The sequence below is a fragment of the Rana temporaria genome, chromosome 12 (genome assembly GCF_905171775.1).
Source record: "Rana temporaria chromosome 12, aRanTem1.1, whole genome shotgun sequence".
NCBI classification, from domain to species: Eukaryota; Metazoa; Chordata; class Amphibia; order Anura; family Ranidae; genus Rana; species Rana temporaria.
The window spans coordinates 33,730,676-33,756,510 of NC_053500.1; the positions used below are offsets into that span (position 1 = coordinate 33,730,676).

The 25,835-nt window shown below is 46.5% G+C and overlaps 1 protein-coding gene across 1 annotated transcript; it reads right to left on the bottom strand.

Moving 5' to 3' along the window:
• Nucleotides 1–259: 259 nt before the first annotated feature.
• On the bottom strand, nt 260–25,835 carry HROB (homologous recombination factor with OB-fold). Its single transcript, XM_040331714.1, has 10 exons — nt 25,681–25,835; nt 23,452–23,505; nt 18,288–19,181; nt 16,775–16,858; nt 10,833–10,973; nt 10,642–10,750; nt 8,668–8,753; nt 5,952–6,053; nt 3,069–3,474; nt 260–1,768 (listed from the first exon to the last, which is right to left on the bottom strand). The coding sequence occupies exons 1-10, from the start codon at nt 25,681–25,683 to the stop codon at nt 1,719–1,721; spliced, it is 1,929 nt and encodes a 642-aa protein (XP_040187648.1). The 5' UTR covers nt 25,684–25,835; the 3' UTR covers nt 260–1,718.

Below are 25,835 nucleotides of genomic sequence, written 5' to 3' on the forward strand. Positions count from 1 at the left end.
ATTTGTGGGGAAAAAAGGACGCCAATTTTGTTTGGGAGCCACGTCGCACGACCGCGCAATTGTCAGTTAAAGCGACGCAGTGCCGAATCGCAAAAACTGGCCAGGTCCTTTACCTGCCTAAAGGTCCGGGTCTTAAGTGGTTAATAGGAAAAAAGTGGGGTCTTTTTTTCCCACAGGAAGGACCTGAAAATGCATTGGGATTATCTTTAGCAATGCTTGAAGATCTCAAAAACAAATGAAGCAAAGCGACACCAAACAATTCGAACTGCAACAAATCTGATTACTTTATTATTCTAAAGCAATCTTTTTTTCTTTACTTGGATAAAGTTTTGCACTTATAAGGCACGTGTTTTTCTTGACATATTTAGCGGCTCCATGATGGATATCTTCCACGCAAGTATACGGCAACGACTTGTAGAACTCAGAGTTGTATGTTGCTGACAAAATGTTTCCAAAAAAGATAGGAGGATATATCCAATCCTGGACCTGACCTACCTACAGCCAAGCCTTTCACAGAAGACTGAAGGCCCAATTGAAATTGCATAAGCTTTACACATACCAGAAAACAAAGTGTAAGACTGGCCATACAGTTTTCCTTTAAATTTACCAAAATCATATAATATGAGGTCAAACTTAAACAACTCACTTTGTATGCAGTCCGGCAGGCCTTTGCACTACATAGGTGAAGATAAATTTAAAGGAAATTAAATTGTATAATGTATGGCCAGCAGAAAACATTGCATCCCTTTTGTTTTGATGCACCTGGAATGTATTTAGCCGCTTTAAACTAAAAAAGTTCAGTTGGGCTTTAAAGGAATCCCATCCCCTCTATATGGTCAGTGACTTCATATTAAATTGACACCTATGTTAAATACCAAGCACCTGTAGGTACCCGTGTGCTGATCCTGGGGTCTTTTAGATCAGTCTTTGCCCCATTTCCAAGAGCAGTGTGGCATGCTAAGAGCACATTACTTCCTTGTTGCTGGCTTTGGGCCTCTCATGACCCTTAACCCCCTATTGGCCGCAGGGCTGTCTTAATGCATGGGCACCCCGGGGCATTGCCCAGGGGCCCCCATGATAATCTTGCATTACATCATACTTGCCAACTGTCTTGGATTTGCTGGGACAGTCACACTTTTTACTAAGCTGTCCCGGCATAGCTGTGTCCCAGAACCTGTACTGTACCCTCCTGCCCCCCCCCCATACTGTGTTCCTTGTGTTGTCTTATCTTTGATTTATGGCATATTTTTTTTATTGTTTAAAATCTATTTTATTGAAAGTACTAATAAATGTATGCGTAATTCTATTAACTATTTATACTTTGGTGTGTAAATTGGGACAAGCTGGTAGGGGGCCCCAGAGCATTACTTTGCCCTGGGGCCCATGATACTATTAAGACAGCCCTGATTGGCCGGTGAGACTGCCCATCACAGCGATGAGCAAATAGCAAAACAGATTAGGTGAGAGGCGGGCAGACCAGGGCTGGAGACTGGAAGGCTAATCACAGTTAGCATGCCACCCCCCTTAGTTATTTAGGGCCAATCCACTCATCATCATGACTGCCATGTAGACACCTACAGATACCCGCTATTACACAAAGGGACAATCACAGTCATTTGTTTCATTTTTGGTGACATAAAGCATCCCTCCTCTCTAGCTGTAGATATAAATGTGCACTATTGGGATATTGAGTCTTCATTGGAAAACCTGAAATGTTGTCATTCCCCGGGGTCCTCTGGAAGGTCACATAACAAAGAATCCAAGTCATCTACAAGAAAAGGGACACCATTTAAATGAAGAAAACTGTGTTTTAGGTTGTGCATAGATTTTAGACTGAGGCTTGAAGACCAGACTACTGAACAATCATTACATAACTGTAGGATCAGTCTGCATATTATTATAAATTAGGGGTGCAACGGATCAAAATACTCACGGATCGGATCATTTTCGGATCAGCAACATTGCCCCCACATTAGTAATACTAGCCACTAGTTTAACATTGCCCCCACATAGTAATAATAGCCAGTAGTTTAACATTGCCCCCACATGACATTAGTAATAATAGCCAGTAGTTTAACATTGCCCCCACATTAGTAATAATAAATTCAAGGTACATCTATAGCCACTCAGTAGTATAACATTGCCCCCACATATTAGTAATAATAGCCAGTAGTTTTTGCATTGCCCAACAATCATGATTCAACTCACTGTACTTGCAGTCGTGCAGATGCATTCAAAATAGATCGCGGCGCGCGCTCTGGTAGGAATAGAAGAGGGGTGATGACGTCAGCGCGCACCGCCGCCGGGTGTACCAAGATGGACGACCGCTCCGGAGCTAGGCCGAAGCCGCGGTCTTTCCTAAGGCCACGGCAGGGGTGCGCTCGGCGGATCGCAGTCTGTGCCGATCTGAACAGGTCGACCCGTTCCGATCGGGCACGATCCGTTGCACCCCTATTATAAATACATTGCAGGTAACTGGTATCTACATTTTACTTTGAAGAATGAGAAATCCTGATGTTGCCAGATGAAATAATCTTTGTTGTCCTATCACTATACAGTGGAACCTCAGATTACGAGCATAATCCGTTCCAGGAGAATGCTCGTAATCCAAAGTACTCGCATATCAAAGCGAGTTTCCCCATTGAAGTCAATAGAAAAGAAAATAATTAGTTCCGCATTGACTTCAATGGCATGCAATACCGCATGCGGCCAGAGGCGGGAGGGTTTGGGCGGAGAGCCTCGGAAACAGCCGGAAAGGCCCCCAGGACAGCTCGGCTGATCTCAGAAAGGCTCGGGAACGTAGCATTTCCGAGTCTTTCCGAACAGCGCCGTGCGGCTTCGGCGCCCCCCCACCACAGGCCAAAAGCAGTACTGCACACCGCTTTGGCCTGCTTGTTTTCCGAGACAACACTTGCAAACAGAGTTAGAATTTTTCAAAATACAGCTCGTATTGCGAAACGCTCATTAACCGCGTTACTCGCAATCCGAGGCTCCATTGTATCTCTATATCTGGCTGCACTTATGAATACGTTTAAAAGTTTGCACAAAGCAGAAGGGATGTTACTCACCCATGTCCCAGTCTGCATTGTTTGTGGCTGGAGATCTCCTGGGCTGTGCTGTGCTGAAGGAGAAAGTTGATGCTTTTGTCTGTACTGTGTGAGAAGACTGATGAATGGCTGCTGGACCTGGGGCTCTGGGTTGCATTGAGCTGTAAGATGCAGAAACAACTTCTGGCTGAGCAGATTTTGATTCTGTTATGCTGGGGAATGGCTGATGGGTCCTGGAAAGTGCTCTACTGGTCATTAAGGGAGATGCAGCTGGCCAATTAATGTCAGGCTGTACTGTGCAGGAGGACAGGAAAGGTCCTTGCTCTGAAGGTCTGCACTGCGTTGTGCTGAAGGAAGAACAATGGTGTGATTGGGTGTCATTGCTGTTCACATCCACCTCCCGCTCTGTCGTTAGTTCCATAGACACCTGTATTGGAATAAGAAATTATTATTCATATTGCAATTACAGAACAAATTCTAGAAAAAAGTGAAACCAAATCAGAGAGCTACTATTTCAACTGAAATCAGACAGTTCACTCAGTATATGCATTCTGTATAATTCACTGCAGCCACATTTTGGCACATTGTTTTAAAAGAGAAGAATAGGATATGCAAAAAACAAAAAAAAAAACACACACACACACACACACACACACACACACACTTCATACTCATCTCCATGCTGCAGCATCAGTGTTGACATGCAGCCGTTCCACATTGCTCTAGGACTGAGTAATCACTTGACCATTGCTCGCTCAGCTCTTGGTCTGCTCCAAGCAAAGAGCAGTGACTGTTAGTCACCGCTCTCCGCTCTCCTCCTCCGGCACTTACTGGAGAACCAGGCTGAGGGGGGAGGATGCAGCCAAGCTCTGGCTCTCAGCTGCACATCGACAGGCAAAGCCATCTTTCAATCAAACAGGAACCATTCCAACGCTTTGGCCATACTTTGCTTTTAAAGTTCCATTTTCAATCTTGATGGGAATGTACCTTTCAGGGAGATTACTGAAATGCAAATGTTACAAACTGGCCTCATGTAGACATTGTAAAAGGACATGTCATTTATAAGAGCTTTTCATAACCCAGTTGTGGCTCCCTTCACATATTAACATGGACGGGTTCTAACCTCCCAAAAGTCACTCAAAAATCGACAGAGAAGCCCCCACTTTGATGCAGTTTAGAGCTTAGCATGCTAAAAAAAGGACTGCTGACATGCAATATAGAAATAACAATTTTCTGCACTAGGTGGTGCTACAGGTCAAAAAAAAAAAAAAAAAAGTCATGGAAGGGTAGCCCCTCAATATTTCTACTAAAATAAGTTTGCGGGGGAAACCCGAAAAAGTGTTGGCTGCCATCTGTGACCTCTTACAGGCTGCCATGCTGATACAAAGGCTCTAATACGTTGAGTATTCAATTAGAACTCCTGGTGTATAGTTCTCTATAGAGAGGAGACAGGGTATCGTGCTTTTGTTCATTTGGGTACTGTTCCGTTTTTCCGTCGCTAGATGGCGATGGTTGGGGAGTCCTCATTTCTCTACAGAGAGGAGACAGTGTTTTTTCGTTTGCAATTCAACTGGGTGCTTTCCCGTCCTCCCGTCGCTAGATGGTGGTGGATGTGGAGCGAGGGTATACGTGGCTTGTGCCAGGCCATCTATACACCGCAGCCTCACGTTCTCTCCCCTTTTTGCATAGATCATATTCGATGCTATGGGAGCTGTTCGTTTTTTATTTTTATTTCATTTTTTGTGCAGGTAGGCTTGCCTAAGAAGGTAAGTCATCTGGTTTTAGAACAGATATTCTCTACTGTTGACAGTTGCGGTGCGGCGCCACACCAGTGACTGTGGGCTAATTTCCCACAGTTAAAATGGCATCCACGCGGCCATCGTTCTGCAAATCACGGCGAGGTTAGCGTTATATATAGGGGTGAAGTACTGCTTAGCCGTACCCCCATTGAGAACGTCAGTTGATGACGAAACACGTCTGGGAAGGACAGGCAGTATCGTCACCACGTTTGAGGAGGAAGGGCTCCGTTTAAACTTGCCGGCCGGCTTGTTCTGTTTTTAACTGTATGCTGCTAAGCTGTTTTTACTGTGATGCTTGCAAGTACCTTCCAACCGTACTTCATTAAATTTTTATAACTGAATTACGCTATGGTGCATCCCTCTTTTGTCTTCTAACTTTGCATATGGGAGAGTGTCATCTGGCGGGTTCCTGAGTGCTGCTTCCTCCATTGTGATCTGTTATCTGGTGGATTAAAGGCCGCGGCTGGGTTATAGCCAAATGCACAATTGGCTTACCCTCTGGTAAGCAGCCCCTTTTTACTGGTGAAGGGATCACTTCAGACAAGCTTTTTCTCACGTAGTGGTGGTCTGTTAAGGATTAATTGCATGAGTGTGTCTGCTGGAGGATTCGGTTTAACCACATTTTTTCTGTGAAAACATCTACTGTGGACTATTTACCTATATGGACTGTTTTTCATCATTATAGGGGTTATTCCTTATGATCAAATAACTTTTTGGCGCAGCTTTATTTTGTTTTTCACGTTGAGTAACTGACCATGAATCAAAACAGGGCTTCCAACTTTGCTCTGATTTTGCTTTGTGTGTGTGTGTGTGTGTGTTAGCTCTGGGTCACTGACTCAAAGTATGGAGGATGGAGAAGGTCCAGAAAATAAGGTCTGCAGGAAGTCACAAATGGCAGCCTTTATATTTACAGATATCCTATAAAAAAAAAAAGGAGGGATTTAAAAAAAAAAAAAAAAAGGGGAGTAGGCAGGTCCAGTTAGCTCCATTACCAGAAGTTGAACACCATTACCATCAGATCAGCTTTGACTTGTCCCTTGTGTGCATGTTTCATTTTTTAATAAATAATAAAAAAAAAAAAAAAAAAAATACTAATAATTCATACCCTAGAACTTTCATTTCCTTCTGCTGGTGAATAGATCTTCACCAAGTTACTGGGTGTCACATTGAGATAATGATTGCGATGAGATGGCGAGAACACCCCAACCTATAAAAAGGGAAGAAATAACAATTTAGAGACATCAGACTAAAGTAAGGCTGTGCCCTATCTGTTCTTTAAAGGATAAGTTCACCTTTTGCAACACAATACACCCATATTCAGATGTACCGGCCCCCGCGCCCCTCAATCCCCTGTTCTGACAGCTAGTGGGGAATCTTACCTGTTACAATCCGCAACAAACGTGGCCGTGCAGGGCTCCGCCTGCCCGACCGCGTCATGCATTCACAGTGTTCTGTGAATGGGGAAACTACAAGGTCAGACAGCCTTTCCGCCTGTTGCACTTCTCAATGAACTACCACGGCGCTGTTGTAGTTCATTCATGCCACAGTGTAACGGTCTGACCTGTATCGGCCAGACAGATAGTCTGCAGGATCGTGGCATTAAACCTTTAGACCCCTTTCACACTGAGGCAGTTTTCAGGCATTTTTTGCACTAAAGCGCCTGTAAAGCACATGAAAACTGCTTCTCAAGCCACCCCAGTGTGAAAGCCTGAGTGCTTTCACACTAGGGCGTGAGCTTGCAGGACGGGAAAAAAAAAGTCCTGCAAGCAGCATCTTTGGGGTGGTGTATACAGCCCTCCCAAACCATCCCTGCCCGTTGGAATGAATGGGCACCACTTCCGAAGCGCCTGAAAAGTGCTTCAGAAGTGCCGCATCAAGGGCGCTTTTGACCCCTTTTTGGGAATTAAAATTGCCACGCTACCGCCTGAAAAATCGGTGCCATAACAGCGGTAAAGCACCACTAAAAACGAGCGGCGCTTTACTTCCCCAGTGTGAACGTACCCTTAAATGCTTTACAGGTCCATTACAAAAAATAATAAATGCATTTTTTTTTTTTACATCCAAAAAATGTGCATTTATTATTTTTTTCTTTATAAAAAGGTGAACTTATCCTTTAGGCCCCTTTCACACTTGTACGACCTGAAAGTCACACGACTTGAAGCAATGCCTTTATAATCTTGAGGTCTATGGACCTCAAGTCGTATCAAAGTCGGACCAAAAGTAGTGCAGGAACTACTTTGAAGTCGCACCGATATGAACTGTACTCATTGGAAATCATGGGGTATGACTTTGCAGTCCCAAGACGCAGGACAAGTCGCACAAGTGTAAAAGGGGCCTTAAATAGCCATGAAGTAAGACTTCTTTCCAGAATAACAAAACAGACAGTAAGAGAGCACAACCTCGCTCCTCCCAGGCAGAAGAAGACATGCAAGTGAGTGAATTCAGTGCCTGCTAAGGCCTCTGAAACTATTCTATCACTGGTGAAATCCCTCTAACCACAGGATTGCCAGTGTGACATGGCTCGAAGGGCTCTTTAATGGCATCAAGAGTGCTGCTCAAAGCTTGCTGGATAAATATTAACCACTTCCAAACCGCCGTACGTCTTTATACGGCCTAAGTTTAAAGATGGATATCTCGGTAACGGCAGCAGCTGCTGCCACAACTGAGGTATCCATCTTTAGTGTCAGCGGTTCTGTTAACGATAACGGCGGTCTCCGCGGCGGATTCGCCGTGAGATCGCCGTTATCGGCGGAGGGAGAGTGCCCGCCCCCTCCCGCCGCTCTCCCGCGCCCTCCGCCGCTTACCGGAGCCGTCGGTAGAGGAGATCGAGTGCGTTCGGCTGCTGACTGGGGACGAGACTGAAGGAAAAATCTCCTTCGCCAGTCCCCATAGCTCTGCTGGGCGGAAGTGACGTCAAAACGTCAGTCCCGCCCAGCCTCTTAAAGAAACATTTTTTTTGTCATTTGAAAAAATTACAGTTTCAAATTTTTTCATTTTTTTTTTTTGCATTTTAGTCTAAATATGAGATCTGAGGTCTTTTTAATTTTTAAGAGGACCTGTCATGCTTTTTTTTTATTACAAGGGATGTTTACATTCCTTGTAATAGGAATAAAAGATCATTGTGTAAAAAAAAAAAAAAAAAAAAAAAAAAATAAGAAAAAAAAAAAAATTTTTTTAAGCGCCCCGTCCCGACGAGCTCGTGCGCAGACGCGAACGCATACGCGAGTAGCGCCCGCATATGAAAACGGTGTTCAAACGACACAAGTGAGGTATCGCCGCGATCGTTAGAGCGAGAGCAATAATTATAGCCCTAGACCTACTCTGTAACTCAAAAAATGCAACCTATAGAATTTTTTAAACGTCGCCTATCGAGAAAAGTAAAAGTTTGACGCCATGCCACGAGCGGGCGCAATTTGTAAGCGTGACATGTTGAGTACCATTTTACTCGGCGTAACATTATCTTTCACAATATATAAAAAAATGGGCCAAATTTATTGCCGTCTTATTTTTTAATTCAAAAAAGTGATATTTTTCCAAACAAAGTGCGCTTGTAGGACCGCTGCGCAAATATGGTGTGACAAAAAGTATTGCAATGATCGCCATTTTATTCTCTAGGGTGTTAGAAAAATATATATATATAATGTTTGTGGGTTTTAAGTAATTTTCTAGCAAAAAAAACTGTTTTAGTCTTGTAAACACCAAATCTGAAAAACACCCAAAGTAGAGAAGTGGTTAAAAGCTTATTCATAAGACCATGTATACAACGCCATCAATTATTAAAAACAAGCAAACACATTAATGGAGCAACTGGATCTCAGTACCTGCTGCAGCAAGAGGACACTACCGGCCTTCAGCTCACTCTCCCTCTCCTCCAATAACAGATGATGGACCGTCCCTTGGATTTCTCCTAAGGAAAAAACATCAAGGCCAGATTCACACGTGTGCGTGGTGGTAACGTAGGTAAAATACATTTTCCTGTACATTACTGCATGCATGGGTATATGTGGTACAGTGTCACTCATAAATGGCACCCTGCCACACATATACACCTACACCATGGCGCATCACACTATATGGAGGTGCATACTCTCCAGGTGGGGTTTTTCTTATGGGGTTAAGAGCCCATTTAAAATTATTTGGCTGCCTTAACACAAGTCTCCATGCATAAGGTGTGAAGGGGGTCAAATTTTGATCAACCCATTATGTTAAATTCAGTAAGAAAATACTCATATTACATGGTGGTTCATTAAACCGGACCAGAGAAAACATTTTATTTTTATTTTACCAAGAACTTCTGTCATGTTTTTAGTAGGGATGCACCGATATATTGGTGGCCGATACATATCGGCCGAAAACAGCCGTTTTGGGGACATGCCGAAACAGCTTAAAAATTGCAGATAATGCTGACAGCACGCCGCTTGGCTGTCACGGCTCCGTCCTCTGCCTATAGCGAGTGCACTGCACGAGCCAACGAGTGTCACTGCCAAACTGTCCCACCTGACTCGATCGGCTATTCAAAAATGGTGCCATTACGTATCTGCGCATACACCGCCCGGCTGAGCGGATACGAGCTTTCCCGAGCTTTAAGGTAATAAAGAAGCTGGTGGTGGCAGTATGCAAGGGAAGAAACGTATATGGACAGCCGCACTCCAGTAAGTCTAAAAAAGACGTGCCCTTTATTGGGTAAAAAGAAAATGCACTACAAAAAAACAGCATACAGTGGGAATTAAACAGCTGACGCTTTCACATTGAACCTCAATGCTTAGTCACAGCTATGACTAAGCATTGAGGTTCAATGTGAAACGCGTCAGCTGTTTAATTCCCACTGTATGCTGTTTTTTTGTAGTGCATTTTCTTTTTACCCAATAAAGGGCACGTCTTTTTTAGACTTACTGGAGTGCGGCTGTCCATATACGTTTCTTCCCTTGAATGCTCTGTGCATTGCCGGCATCCGTTGGTTTCTGAGTGGACAGTGATTGCCTTAGGTGTGCTCACCTGGAGCGGCAGTTTTCCCTATCTGGTGGTGGCAGGAGGTGGTGGGGGCATGAGGTGATGGTGGAAGAAGGTTATGCTGGCACTGTGGCAGGAGGTGGGTGAGGTGATGGTGGCAGAAGGTAATGCTGGCAGGAGGTGGTGGGGGCATGAGGTGATGGTGGAAAAGGTAATGGTGGCACTGTGGCATGAGGTGATGGTGGCAGAAGGTAATGCTGGCAGGAGTTGATGGTGGCAAGAGCCGATTGTGGCAGGAGGTGGGGGTGGTGGTGAGAGCAGGAGGTGATGGCGGCAAGAGCTGGCAGGAGGTGATGGTGGTGGGGACAGGAGCTGGCAGGAAGTGATTGTGGCAGGAGGTGGGGGTGGTGTTTTAACATACAATTATAAAACAAACAAAAAAAAAAAAAAGTAATTTTCGGTCTGACATTTTTTATTTTTATTTCGGTTTCGTTTCAGAAAATTTTCATTTCGGTGCACCTCTAGTTTTTAGTGCTGTGTGCCTCTGTTGGGTAGATTCACTCTCACTATTTGTCCATTTTGCTGGACAAAAAGGACTGGTGTTAAATAGGAACAGTGATGATATTACCTGGTAGGGACACCCGTTCTGGTGACAGCTGTCTAAGGGACCCGTTTGCCAATTATCTGTTGTGTTCAAGTCTAAAAACCCAACCCTTACCTACTGTATAAATAAAGGTTAGAGCAATAGCTCATTACTATAAGCATGATGTTGGATCTGCTCTATTATGGTATAATCAAAAGACTACTACTAGCCAGCCTCACCCTGCCCTCCTAATCCCCTTTACCTGTTGCATCTCGAAATACTGCACTGGCATCTCCATTGGCTGGGGTTAAACTCTTAAGAACTACGGCCATCTGTGGGACTTTATTCTTTGGAAGCTGCTTGAGAGCCGCCTGTCAATATTTACCAAGAGAATGCACAGTGAATATTGATGGTGCTGAACCAACATCACAAGCCAAATTTTGCAGTTTTTACCTTACGAATAACCATGACCACGCTGTATGTTCTCAGGAAGCAGGCTGGGTCATTTTCATCCAATGACAGCTCAGCTTTCATGGAAGCCCAGGGACCCCTTACAAATTCTTCTGCCATAGATTGTTGGGAAGGGACATTTTCCTGGAGATAAAAAGAAAAAAGGGAGCCCTTTCACAAACATTTCTACGATCAATCTCATCAAGTTAAATATCCACTAGCTGATGCAATACACACACACACACACACACACACACACACATATATATATTAGGGTTGTCCCGATACCACTTTTTTAGGACTGAGTAGGAGTACCGATACTTTTTTTCAAGTACTCGCCGATACCGAATACCGATACTTTTTTTTATGTCATGTGACGGTATTTTATAATTTTTTTTTTTACAGTGATTTTTTTAGTTTTTTTGGGGGGAAGGTGGATTGTCAGTGTGTTTTTTTTTATTTACATTTTATTTTTATTTATTTAAAAAAAAAACCTTAGTTAGACTTACCGGTAACGGTATTTCTATGAGTCTTTCAGGACAGCACCTGGAGAGAGCGCAGCTCCACCCACTTCCAAGGAAACACTGCAGTCAATGCTATAAATTCCGCCCCTTTCCACCATGGCCTCAGTTGTTCACGAGTACCTCCGGCCACGCTGAAATTAGATAAGCAGAACATAGAAACTACACACATTAGCATATATATATATATTATCTTTAATAATAAAAGGGCGGGTTATCGGTGCTGTCCTGAAAGACTCATAGAAATACCGTTACCGGTAAGTCTAACTAAGGTTTTCTCACCTCGTCTTTCAGGACAGCACCTGGAGATGATAACCGAGTACTTACTCTAGGGTGGGACCACCGCTTGCAGGACTTTCCTGCCAAAAGACTGCTCTGACACAGAGAGCAAATCCATCCTATAATGACGAGCGAAGGTGGAAAAGCTCGTCCACGTTGCCGCTTTACAGATGTGTTCTGGTGAAGCTCCAGCCCGTTCTGCCCAGGAAGTTGCCACCGCCCTAGTAGAATGGGCCATTACTCCCGGAGGGGGATCCAAACCTTTAGCTTTGTATGCCTCATGGATAGCCATGCGTAACCATCTAGCCAGAGTACTTTTGGAAGCCCCATGCCCCTTGCGGGATCCTGAAAACAGAACGAAAAGCGAATTCGCCTTTCTGTACTCGCTAGAGACCTCTAGATAGCGTCTAATGCATCTCCTGACATCTAAGGAATGGAATTCTCTCTCCTTCGGACAAGGAGTTGGACAAAAGGTAGGTAACACTATTTCCTGCGTCCTATGAAATACTGACACTACCTTCGGAAGAAAACTCGGATCAGTTCTTAATACTACCCTATCAGGGAAGATTGACAAAAAAGGCTCCAAAACGGAAAGCGCCTGAAGCTCGCTAATCCTCCTTGCTGAGGTGACCGCCACCAAAAGCACCAATTTTAAAGTTAGAAACTTTACAGAGGCGTCTACCAGTGGTTCGAAGGGCTTTTGAGTCAAACCCCCCAGGACCACTGATAAATCCCACTTGGGGAAAAATTTAAACGGGGAAGGCCTAGCCCTGGCTAAGGCCTTAAAAAATCTGATGACATAGGGCTCTAGAGATAAACGTCTCTCTAGAAACACTGACAAAGCCGCCACCTGCGCCTTCAAGGTGCTGGCTGCCAGACCCTTATCCATACCGTCTTGTAAAAACTCCAAGACGGAACAAGTATTCAAAGGAGAATAATTTTTAACTTCACACCAAGAATTGAAAACCTTCCAAGTCTTGAAATAGATGGCCCTCGTGTACTACTAAGTAGCGTATCTACCAAACGTTTGGATAGACCCTTCCTGCTAAGAATTAGCTCTTCAGTAACCAGGCCGTGAGCCTTAACCGACTCACGTCTGGATGCAGTAGAGGGCCCTGAAAAAGTAGATCTCTTCTGACTGGTAAAACCCAGGGGTCTTCTACCGCCAGTTCCAACAGACTCGAAAACCAAGGCCTCTTGGGCCAGTACGGGGCTATCAGGATCAGAGTAGTCTTCTCCTCCTGAAGCTTCCGTAACACTAAGGGAATGATCTGAACCGGGGGGAAGGCATAGCACAGGCGGAAGGGCCAGCGTTGAACAAACGCATCTAGACCCTCTGCCTGGTCCATTCTGTTTAGAGAGAAATAGGCCGGAGGAAACACTACAACTGAGGCCATGGTGGAAAGGGGCGGAATTTATAGCATTGACTGCAGTGTTTCCTGGGAAGTGGGTGGAGCTGCGCTCTCTCCAGGTGCTGTCCTGAAAGACGAGGTGAGAAAAATATTTATTGCAATTTTTTTTTTTGTTTAATCAGCACTGTTGGGGGGCTTTGGTGAGATATCAGGGGTCTTAACAGACCTCTGACATCTCCCCTTTAAGACAGAGAAAGGGACTAGGGAAACAGATTCCCCAGTCCCTTTCTCAGCAGCATCAGCTGAAATGAATGGAGGGAGACTCCTCTCCATTCATAAACTGCAGCATCGTAATCACAGGTTACGATGCTCAGTTATGTGAATGGACAGAGTCAGTGATCACTGACTCTGTCCATTCGGAAAAAGGTAGGAGCCGGGTTTAGCGGCTCCTACCTCCGCTCTCCCCCCCTGACAGATTGAGGGGGGAGAGCGGCACGGACAGATGGAGAAGACTGCACGGAGGACGGAGAGCGGCACGGACAGACGGGGGGGAGAGAGCGGCACGGACAGACGGGGGGGAGAGAGCGGCGCGGACAGACGGGGGGGAGAGAGCGGCGCGGAAAGACGGGGGGGAGAGAGCGGCACGGACAGACGGGGGGGAGAGAGCGGCACGGACAGACGGGGGGGAGAGAGCGGCACGGACAGACGGGGGGGAGAGAGCGGCACGGACAGACGGGGGGGAGAGAGCGGCACGGACAGACGGGGGGGAGAGAGCGGCACGGACAGATGGGGGGGAGAGAGCGGCACGGACAGACGGGGGGGAGAGAGCGGCACGGACAGACGGGGGGGGGGGGAGAGAGCGGCACGGACAGACGGGGGGGGGGGGGAGAGAGCGGCACGGACAGAGGGGGGGGGGGGGAGCGGCACGGACAGACGGGGGGGGGGGGGAGAGAGCGGCACGGACAGACGGGGGGGGGGGAGAGAGCGGCACGGACAGACGGGGGGGAGAGCTGCACCGATGGATGGAGAACATGGCACGGAGGGGTGAGAGCTGCATGGACAGACAGGGGGGAGAGTGGCACAGATGGACGGGGGAGAGCGGCACGGATAATCGGGGGGAGAGCGGCACGGATGGACGGAGAAGACGGCAAGGAGGGGGAGAGCTGCACGAATGGAGGGGCGGAGAGCGGCACGGACAGGGGGGGTTTAGAGCTGCACGGACTGGGGAAAAGACAGCATGGAGGGGAGAAGACTACCAATTCCCCTGCCTGCCCAAGTATCGGGTGAGGCATCGGAGCATTTCCCCCGAGTACAAGTACTCGGGGAAATGCTCAGTATCGGTACCGATACTAGTATCGGTATCGGGACATCCCTAATTTATTTATCCAAGGGTTGTTTTTTAACCACTTCATTACTGGGCACTTAAACCCCCTTCGTGCCCAGACCAATTTTCAGCGCTGACGCATTTTGAAAGACAATTGCGCGGTCATACAACACTGTACCCAAATTACATTTTTATAATTTTTTTCCCACAAAGAGAGCTTTCTTTTGGTGGTATTTGATCATCTCTGCGATTTTTATTTTTTGCGCTATAAACATAAAAAGACAGAAAATTTTGAAAAAACACAATATTTTTTACTTTTTGTTATAATAATATCCCAATTTTTTTTTTAAAAAAATAAAAATTTCCCTCGGTTTAGGCCGATATGTATTCTACATATTTTTGTTAAAAAAAAAAAAAAAAAAAAATCGCGTATATTGATTGGTTTGCGCAAAAGTTATAGCGCCTACAAAATAGGGGATAGATTTTTTTTTTTTTTTTAATAGTAATGGTGGCGATCTGCAATTTTTTTTGTCAGACCTGCGATATTACGGCGGACATATCGGACACAATTTTGGGACCATTCACATTTATAAAGCGAACAGTGCTATAAAAATGCACCAATTACTGTATAAATGTGACTGGCAGTGAAGGGGTTAACACTAGGGGGTGAGGAAGGGGTTAAATGTGTATCCTGGGTGTGTTCTAACTGTGTGGGGGGAGGGGACTGACTGGGGGAGGTGACTGATGCTGTGTCCCTATGTACAAGGGACACAGATCAGTCTCCTCTCTCCCTGACAGGACGTGGAGCTCTGTGTTTACACACAGAGCTCCACGTCCCTGCTGTCACCGCTGATCGCGGGCACCTGGCAGGCATCACGGCCGCCAGGCACACGCATCGGCTTCCCAGCGATGCGCCGGGCACGTTGTTTCCCCACTGCGCGCCCCCAGCGGCGCGCACGTGGAATGACAACAAGAGAACGTCCACTCGGCAATTGAGAGCCGCGCTGTGGACGTCTTTTGTCCATAGCGCAGATTCCAAGTGGTTAAAGCAGTAATATGGTGATACACCGGCCACACAACTCTTAAAAAGGAATAGAAAAAAAAAAATCAATCACCATGCACATTTTTAAATCACAGCTATACAGTATAGCAATGCAAGTGGTGTAAAAAATGACAGCTGACCTTGGACACCGAGTCTGAAGCCGAGCTTTGTCCAGCATACATTTAGATAAATGACAGCTGAAATTAATATCACAGTTTAGTAAGTGCAATCTGTCACTGTAACCATTCAGGAACTGCAGCCCACCAAGACTGGCAACTATCCCATGGCAATATCAAGACTTCCTAGTTTGGCTGTCATGTATTTGAATATTTGCTGGATGAAGTGCGGCTTCAGACACAGTGGTGTTGTTGGCGGCAATACTCTGCCCTCCTCTCCGCTAAAGCTTGCAGAACCGTGGGCAGCCAACTCATTTTTCTTCTCAGCCCTGGTATAAGCTTACAGATTGCATGCCTAGCTTAAAGTGGAGGTTCACCCAAAAAGTACATTTTTAACATTAGATTGAGGTTCGTTTTGTCAAGGGGAATCGGGTGTTTTTTTTTAAATCAAAGCAGTACTTACCGTTTTAGAGAGTGATCTTCTCCGCCGCTTCCGGGTATGGGCTGCGGGACTGGGCGTTCCTATTTGATTGACAGGCTTCCGACGGTCGCATACATCGCGTCACGATTTTCCGAAAGTAGCCGAACGTCGGTGCGCAGGCGCAGTATAGAGCCGCACCGACGTTCGGCTTCTTTCGGCTACTCGTGACGCGATGTATGCGACCGTCGGAAGCCTGTCAATCAAATAGGAACGCCCAGTCCCGAAGACCCATACCCGGAAGCGGCGGAGAAGATCTATCTCTAAAACGGTAAGTACAGCTTCGATTTAAAAAAAAAACACCCGATTCCCCTTCACAAAATGAGCATGAATCTAATGTTAAAAAAAAAAAAATTCGGGTCAACTCCTGCCTTAAGGCAAATGACACAAATCCTTTGCTACTGATGTATAAGGCAGACTGTGTGAAAGAAAACAAAGATTTAGGACCCTTTCACACGGGCAGACCATTCAGATCCGCCTGTCAGTTTTTTCAGGCAGACCTTAACGGGCGCTTTGTGTACCGCTATGGAGCGTCGGATGTCAGCGGTGACATGTCCGCTGACATCCAATCCTCTCCGCTAAAGTGTGACAGATGCAAACCCTATTTTGCATCCATCTGGCAGATCGGGTCGGATGAAAACCGACAGACGGTTAGTTTTCATCAGAGCCCCCCATAGAGGGGAGCAGAGATCTGACTGGTCCGTCTCTGCACAGTGCGCAGAGAAAGACTAGTCATCCGTCCTGCTGATGTCCAAAAACTGATCTTCCTGGGGTCCGCATATGTGAAAGGGGCCCAAGAATAACTAAATGTCCCAGAAATAAAAAAAACTTGCCTTACTACGGTGCTTGGCTTGTGCCCCATGGCTGGGTGTATGTGGGGTAGATATCAGGATTTCATCAAGCCTTCTGACACTGCCCTGGTAACAGATGTAAATGACAAAATTTAGTTGAAACAGAAATATAATAACAAACAATCATGCAAGAGGGAGGTTGAGTAACATCTCCTGCCTGTATATATCACTCTGGTAGATGGATCTGTGTTATAGACAGCACTGGGCCGGTGCCGCTGGAGGCTGCTTAGCGGCAGATTACGGAGTGGAGGGTATATGACAGGAGTAAGCAATCTGGGGCCCTCCAGCTGTTGCAGAACGACAAGTCCAATCATACCTCTGGTAGTAATTGTAACTGCAATTCCTCATGGGAAATGTAGTTCCACAACAGCTGGCGGGCCCCAGGTTGCCTACCCCTGGTATAGAGGGAATTCCTTTCAATGGGTTATATCACAATTGTAGGTGGTAGACTGCATTGGGGTCTAGGGCTGCTACCTTTCTAATGAAGACAATGGGGGCATTATCGTAAGGGAACACATAGGCGCTCCTCTCCAATCACCCAAGTTTTCCTTTTGGTAGATGTAGACATTCTGAGCTGAGTGGTGACAATCACTGCAGTACACCCGACTGATTTCAAGTGCTGTCTGACCCTCACCTAGACTAGTACTACCTTACAGGGTAATTTAAATTTGGGCATTTATATTACCATATATACTCGAGTATAAGCAGAGTTTTTCAGCACATTTTTTTGTGCTGAAAATGCCCCCCCCTCGGCTTATACTCGAGTTACCTTTTTGTGCCTGATCTCCCGGACTTTGGGGACGCTGGCACACATGTAGCCCCAGTTCTCCTCTACAAGTGTGCAAAGTTTGCTGTCTGGGGGACCTACGGCCAGGGAGCACCAATTTTTCAAAGCCGGGCACCCCTTCCATAGACTCCCATGTTAAACGTAAGTATAGGCATGGGCACAGTGAGGCATGCACATGGACACAGCGAGGCACAGTGAGGCATGCAGATGGACACCCTAGGCTTATACTCGAGTCAATACGTTTTCCCATTTTTTGGTGGTAAAATGAGGTGCCTCTGCTTATATTCGGGTCGGCTTATACGGGAGTATATATACGGTAAATGCATTTAAAAAAAATTATCACATTTTTAAAGACGACATATCTGCCTTCATTGGTGTTTTTTTATATCCTCCAGAAACATTAGAGATACAAATTCTGCAACCAAAGCTGACAGTGATCGTCTGGATTTCTTGCTATTAACACACCTTCCCCATCTTTAAGCATGTAGTCCTAGTTCCCCCGAAACGCGTTGACTCAATGTACTCATTTCTATTTTCAATAAATACCTTATAACTTGCATGTTATTGGACACTGGGCTCTCCTTTATCCAAATCTACATGCGGAAATTACCATAAAAGGGGTAAATGACTAGGGAGTAAGTTCCTATCCAGCTACAGACCCCAAACAAGCACAAAACAGAGAAACAGCTCTACCACTATACATTTTACCTGCTGTGGCAGAAGGCCGGCTGGCCCAGGAAACCTCCTCTCTTTAGGCTGTGGTGACTCCCATGCCAGCACCCGTGGTGTCTTGTTGGCAGCTTCCATCAGCTGTACAAGATGAGTGGTCACCACTGGGGTCTGCATAGTGCAAGACTGGTGTGACCGAGAAGGCATCTGGGGGGTTTTTGGTAAAGCGTTGCTCCCTGCACCACCCTGCCATGAATGAGCTTGCCCGGTGGCTGCTGTTGGTGTCGTGCAACGTGGATAGGTAGACTGAGGCAGCGGAGGACCAGTTCTTGCAGGTGTAATTGGCTGCGTTTCCAGGCTAGGCCTCAAGCAGGGCCTTTTGGCAGTAGGACTCAGAGACTGGCATTGTCCTCTCCCTCTGCCACTTGCATGGAAATTAGAAGCTGTGGGAGAGTTAGCAGTAAATCCATATGATTGGTGTTTAATAGGACCAGTCTCTTGAAGCGCTCTTGTAAACATCCTGGGTTCCGGATCAGAACAGAAACCAGCCCGAGAAGGACGCAGCTGAAAGCTGGGACTGCTATTTAAGGTGTAACTACTATCCTGAGATGTCTGATTGATAGGTCTCAAGCACAGTCTTGGATTTGGGGTTTGATATTGCTCCTGTGATACCCCAGCTTCCATTTCACTGCAGACTGACAGCAATTCGTCATCATCCAGATCCTGGTCCAGGAATGGCACACTTGGCGTGCCTGCAGGGTTTACATTCAATCGCATGGGCACACTGTCTCCAGAAAATAATGACTGTGCAAAGCTGGAAGAACTTCTTATTACCTGTGTGTCTTTAGCAGGAATAGGCCTGAGACGAACCGGTGTGGTATGAGAATTAGGAGAGAAGCTGGGTTCTGTACCCTCCAATGCAGACAGGAACTCCTACAGAGAGAATGGATGCACAGTCAGACAGCTGCATAGTACCAGATGTGTAGGGGGCATATAATGGCATCTGATCTACATAGTCCCTTCTAGCATGGCTGAGTACACTGGGGGAAGTTCTGCAGCATATATCTTTTCTTTATGGTAGCAGCTGCTTGCCGGCGGTCAATCACTGGCTGGGACCTGGTGATCGGCATGTGCTGAATCATGTGCCCCCTACCCAAAAACGCAGACACTAAATAAATTTTTATATATATATATAATCACACACACACAGTTCAGTGCAGAATGCCCACCCTGCAGCAGTAAATCTACAGGAGGTGGTCAACAATTGGTTAAAGTGGTTATAAAAGGCAGACTTTTTTTTAACCTTAACCTCTTTCCCACCGGGCTTGTTTTTCAGATTCGGTGTTTACAAGACTAAAACAGTTTTTTTTGCTAGAAAATTACTTAAAACCCCCAAACATTATATATTTTTTTTTCTAACACCCTAGAGATTAAAATGGAGGTCATTGCAATACTTTTTGTCACACCGTATTTGTGCAGCGGTCTTACAAGCGCATTTTTTTTGGAAAAAAATCACTTTTTTGAATTAAAAAATAAGACTACAATAAATTTTGCCCATTTTTTTTATATATTGTGAAAGATAATGTTACACCGAGTAAAATGATACCCAACATGTCACGCTTAAAAATTGCGCCCGCTCGTGGCATGACGTCAAACCTTTACCCTTAAAAATCTCGATAGGCGACGTTTAAAAAATTCTACAGGTTGCATTTTTTGAGTTACAGAGGAGGTCTAGGGCTAGAATTGTTGCTCTTGCTCTAACGATCGCGGCGATACCTCACTTGTGTGGTTTGAACACAGTTTTCATATGCGGGCGCTACTCGCGTATGCGTTCGCTTCTGTGCGCGAGCTCGCCGGGACGGGGCGCTTTAAAAAAAAAATGTTGTTTGTTTTCTTATTTATTTTTATTAAGTTAATAATTTTTTACACTGAAATAAAAAAAAAAAAAAAAAATTGATCACTTTTATTCCTATTACAAGGAATGTAAACATCCCTTGTAATAGAAAAAAGCATGACAGGTCCTCTTAAATATGAGATCTGGGGTCAAAAAGACCTCAGATCTTATATTTAGACTTAAATGCAAAAAAAAGAAAAAAAAAGTTGAAACTGTCATTTTTTCAAATGACAAAGAAAAAAAAAATGTTTCTTTAAGACGCTGGGCGGGACTGACGTTTTGACGTCACTTCCGCCCAGCAGAGCTATGGGGACGGGTGAAGGACATTTTTCCCTTACTCGCAACCCCACACAGCTGCTGAATGGACCCGATCGCCTCCGCCGCTACCGACGGCTCCGGTAAGCGGCGGAGGGCGCGGGAGAGCGGTGGGAGGGCCCTCTCCCGCCACCGATAACAGCGATCTCGCGGCGAATCCGCCGCGGAGACCGCCGTTATCGTGTACACCACCGCCCACTGAAGAGATGGATATCTCGGTTGTGGCAGCAGCTGCTGCCGTTACCGAGATATCCATCTTTAAAAAGAGGACGTCTTTTTGACATGGGGCAGTGGTCAAGAGGTTAATGCATTAATGTTGCGATGGTCTTGAGAGAGCTCATGAGACGTTTCCTGTATGACACCTTGGTAATGAGACACCTTTTTATGGGCCATCAGTTGATACAGAACCAGCTGATATTAATTTGCACCGACAAGGGGCAGGATTGCTTTCCAATTACTGATAGATTTCAGCTGATGTCTTGGCTTTGCATGCCTTTTTGCACCTCCCTTTATAGTATTCAATACTTTTTCCTGTGTCATTCCATGTTATTACACATAACTTCATTTGTTTTGGTTTCTTTGTATGGATTGCACGGGTTTGGTACTGACATGTGGTGAAAATTTCATGTCAATAGCACCTTTAGAAATGCATTTACCTAGAAAAATGGTGACGTGTTCAATACTGATTTATGTAGATGAATTGGGCCATCAACTGACCTCGGGTGGTCTGGTTTCTGGGGTTCTTGGGGAGCTGTGCAAGGTATAGAAGGAGTTCTAATATAGCATTATCCTACCCATTGATTAATGGATGGCTCTATGCTTGTGCCACTCATGACCGACCACACACACTAGGAGCAACTCTCAAATATCAGAAGTAAATAGCTTAGAATGCTCAATGCTCCGCCCATTGCAGTGATGTCATTACACTGGTTCTCCCATGCGGCATTGTCTTTTTTTTTTATGCTGTGACTTGTTCCTTGTTTGGGAATATTTTAGCCTGTTTTATAATAAATTAAGCTTGTTTGGCTGTATTTCTCCTGTGGCTCACAGGTAGGGTTGCCACCTCATCCCTTTAAAAAGGAACACATATTAATTACACAGGTTCTGTGGCTAATTAAGGAGGTAATTAGACTAATTTGGTGCCTTTCCTGCATTAAATTAACCCCAGAACCTGTGTAATTCATATGTGTTCCTTTTTAAAGGGATGAGGTGGCAACTCTACTCACAGGAGTACAGTTCATTTTGCACTCCTGTGACCCGGTTTCAGCTGAAGCCCACTGTCGGCAGATCTTACAGAGCCGGTCCAAGTCGGGAAGATTGCAACATTATGGTCAGGACCCACCCAGGAGCCTGCACCGACACCTGGCTCAGCCTCTCAGAGAGCAGCCGAGAGCCTGAGCCAGCCGTTCCCGCCTCCTCCATAGCGCATCGCTCCAGAGGGTACTGGTGGGGGCAGAGCAGAGAGGCGGAGACTGATCATCACCAGCTCTCTGCTCACGAAGCACTGAGAACTGAGTGATCACCGGTGTTTGATAGCTCAGTTCTCAGTCTTGGGGACAGATGCTGATTTCTAAAAAAAAATCCTGCATATGAGGCCATCCTGAGTTTGTATACTTACCTGTGAACAATTCAACGGCCTTATATCCATCTGTGAGCATTTCTGGATAACACAGGGGAGACAGCCATCCATCCGTGAGCCATATCAAAATAACTTATTTATGAGAGTTGTTCCTAGTATATGGTCAGTCATGAGTGGCACCAGGGCAGCCATCAGGAATTATGGGGCCCCTCACACAGCTTCAGGCATGGGCCCCCTGGAGCAGAGAACCGGGGGGGGGGGGGGGGTGCTGCCACCTGAAATTGAGAGCGGGGGGGGGGGGCTGCTGCGAATTGAGAAGCGGGGGGGGCCCCTTTACAAAAAAAAAGAAGGAATAAAGAAAAATATATATAAAAAAGGGGGGTAGCCATCCTGGGCCCTTTAATAAAAAATAAATATATATATATATATATATATAAATTATTTAATTTTCTTTATTAAAAGAAATTACAAAAAAGGGGGGTTGCCATCCGGGACCTCTGTGCCCTTTAATAAAAATAAAAATATATATAAAAAAAATAAAATAAACATTTATATAAAAAAAATAAAAAAATTATAAAAAAAGGGGGGTTGTCATCCGGGGCCCTGGGGATCTCCGGGCCCCCCGTACCCCTAAAAAAAAATGGCCCTTTAATAAAAAATAAAATAAAAATATATTAGAAAAATAATTTTTTTTTTATAATAAATAAAAAAGGGGGGTTGCCATCCGGGGCCCTGGGGACCTCTAAAAAATAAATAAAACAAAATTGGCCCTTTAATAAAAAATAAAATAAAAATATATTAAAAAAAAGGGGAGTTGCTATATGGGGCCCTGTGGGCCTCCGGACCCCTAAAAAAAAAAAAAATTTTTTTTTTAGAAGGGGGTTGTCATCCGGGCCCCTGGGGACCTCCGGGCCCCTTACAGGTGTACTGCCTGTACCCCCCTGATGGCGGCCCTGAGTGGCATAAGTGGAGAGCCGGGCAGCACAAAGCTATAATTAGACCTCTTATGTTTTGGGGCCTAATGTTCTGGTGGTGACCAGAAGCACTGGATTGGTAGGTGTGGTACAAAGGATACACTTCACAGTAGACTTTTTACTTTGTAGTTTTTGTTTTATTTTATATCAAAATGTGTTGCATTTATGCACTTAATTGTTCATTACATTTATAACAGTGCATCACATTGTTTATGTTTCATGTGGCTATTGGTATTCAGATATCAGTAAGTGATGCTGTTACCTTTATATACTTCTTTTTTTGTTTGGTTTACACAAAGTGCAGTTCGTTATATAAGGTATAAGGGTACATCTAGACACATTACGGGGCCTGCTTTCAATACATGCTCACCGCTAAAACCGGTTCATTGTAAAATAGCCCCCCCTATAGCTGAGCCCTATCATGAAAAGGATTCCTCTTACCTCATCATCAAAGTCTTCCGATCCCGAGCAAAACAAATTCTGAAGACTTAATGCCTAGAACAAAAAATATATATATAAATATTTAAAAAGAAGCAAAAAATAAGCAGAGATGAGAATACAGAGTAGAATATAAGGGCCGCAGGGAAAACATGGGCTACACAGAATAATGGGATTCTTTGTACTCGCTGCAAAATCCTTTTTTTTAATGAGCAAAGGGGGCTATAACCCCTGTCAGGTTTTTTTTTTTTAATCTGTACCCCATTGGGGAGATTTCACTTTACTTCCCGGCTCAGACCCACAACAGGAAGTGAGAAGAAATTCCTGCAAAATTAGGGAATCCCTATTTGTCATCAGAACTAGTGTCCCCATTGGAAGACCCCCCTCTGTTCACATGCTCTTCTAAAGCCGTGTGGCCAAGCCTGCCAGAAAGGGGTCAACTGTAATGGGCCAGATATTTCCTGCCCCGCAGCCACACATATACAAGGGGCGGGTATACACGCAGCCGCAGATGATTGGCCGAGTACAGGTGTGACAGCTTCCAGGTGGGCTTGGTCACATGGGTTCAGAAGTACATCCAAGCCCGCCCGACCTCATCTCTAGACAGCACTGTGCATCTGCAGCCTTTTTAACACTCCATCTGCCGCCTTCTCAGCGCCACTCCCTGCGCCTGCCGCCTTCTCAGCCCCCCCATCCTTGCGCCTGCCGCCTTCTCAGCTCCCCTCCCTGTGCCTGCCGCCTTCTCAGCTCCCCTTCCTGTGCCTGCCGCCTTCTCAGCTCCCCTTCCTGTGCCTGCCGCCTTCTCTGCGCCCCTCCCTGCGCCTGCCGCCTTCTCAGCTCCCCTCCCTGCGACTGCCGCCTTCTCAGCTTCCCTCCCTGCGCCTTCTCAGCCCCCCCCCCCATCCCTGCGCCTGCCGCCTTCTCAGCCCCCCCATCCCTGCGCCTGCCGCCTTCTCAGCCCCCCCCATCCCTGCGCCTGCCGCCTTCTCAGCCCCCCCCATCCCTGCGCCTGCCGCCTTCTCAGCCCCCCCATCCCTGCGCCTGCCGCCTTCTCAGCCCCCCCATTCCTGCGCCTGCCGCCCTCTCAGCCCCCGCCGCCTTCTCAGCTCCCCTCCCTGCGCCTGCCGCCTTCTCAGCTCCCCTCCCTGCACCTGCCGCCTTCTCTGCTCCCCTCCCTGCGCCCCTCCCTGTGCCTGCCGCCTTCTCTGCGCCTGCCGCCTTCTCTGCGCCCCTCCCTGCGCCTGCCACCTTCTCAGCTCCCCTCCCTTTGCCTGCCGCCTTCTATGCACCCCTCCCTGCACCTGCCACCTTCTCTGCGCCCCTTCCTGCGCCTGCCGCTTTCTCTGCCCCCCTTAACTGCCGCCTTCTCTGCGCCCCTTACCTGCCGCCTTCTCTGCACCCCTCCCTGCGCCTGCCGCCTTCTCTGCGCCCCTTACCTGCCGCCTTCTCTGCACCCCTCCCTGCACCTGCCGCCTTCTCTGCGCCCCTTACCTGCCGCCTTCTCTGCACCCCTCCCTGCACCTGCCGCTTTCTCTGCGCCCCTTCTCTGCCGCCTTCTCAGCGCGCCTGCCACCTTCTCAGCGCCCCTCCCTGCGCCTGCCGCCTTCTCTGCACCCCTCCCTGCACCTGCCGCTTTCTCTGCGCCCCTTCTCTGCCGCCTTCTCCGCGTGCCTCCGTGCGCTTGCCACCTTCTCAGCACCCCTCCCTGCGCATGCCGCCTTCTAAGCACCACGCCACGCGCCTGCCACCTTTTCAGTGCCACGCCACACGCCTGCCACCTTCTCAGCGCCCCTCCCTGCGCCTGCCGCCTTCTCAACGCCACACGCCTGCCACCTTCTCAGCACCCTGTCAAAGGAAACCAAGAGAATGGAGTTGGCTGACGTAACGTGCTGTAGAATGTACATTACACGAGGGCCCATTTATCATGGTAACACACACACATTATCACACATGTGTTACTGTGCTATTCATTTTGAACAGCGCCCCACATCACCATGGCAACACACCTGTGCAATGCATTACTAAGCAAAAATAGTCCATATATGTACCAATTGTACTCATTCATTTTAAATAAGATGCCATAAGACAACACAAAGTAAATGAGCTCCCAACACACAGGACTCCTACAGCTTTGCAGCCATTCTGGGATTTGTGGTCCCTCTGCACACCACCGACACTGCTCTGCCATACATATAAGGAGTCCTACGTCACACTAATACAGGGTCACTTCACCATTTCTCTTATATCACAGCCTCCCCAACATGGACCTCCCTGTCTCCGAACGTTTCCAGCGCTGACTTCTCCAGCACAACTTCCGGCAGACCACTTCCGGCATATGGAACGCACAGCACTTCCCGCAGTACGATTCAAACCACCGCGGCCAGGCC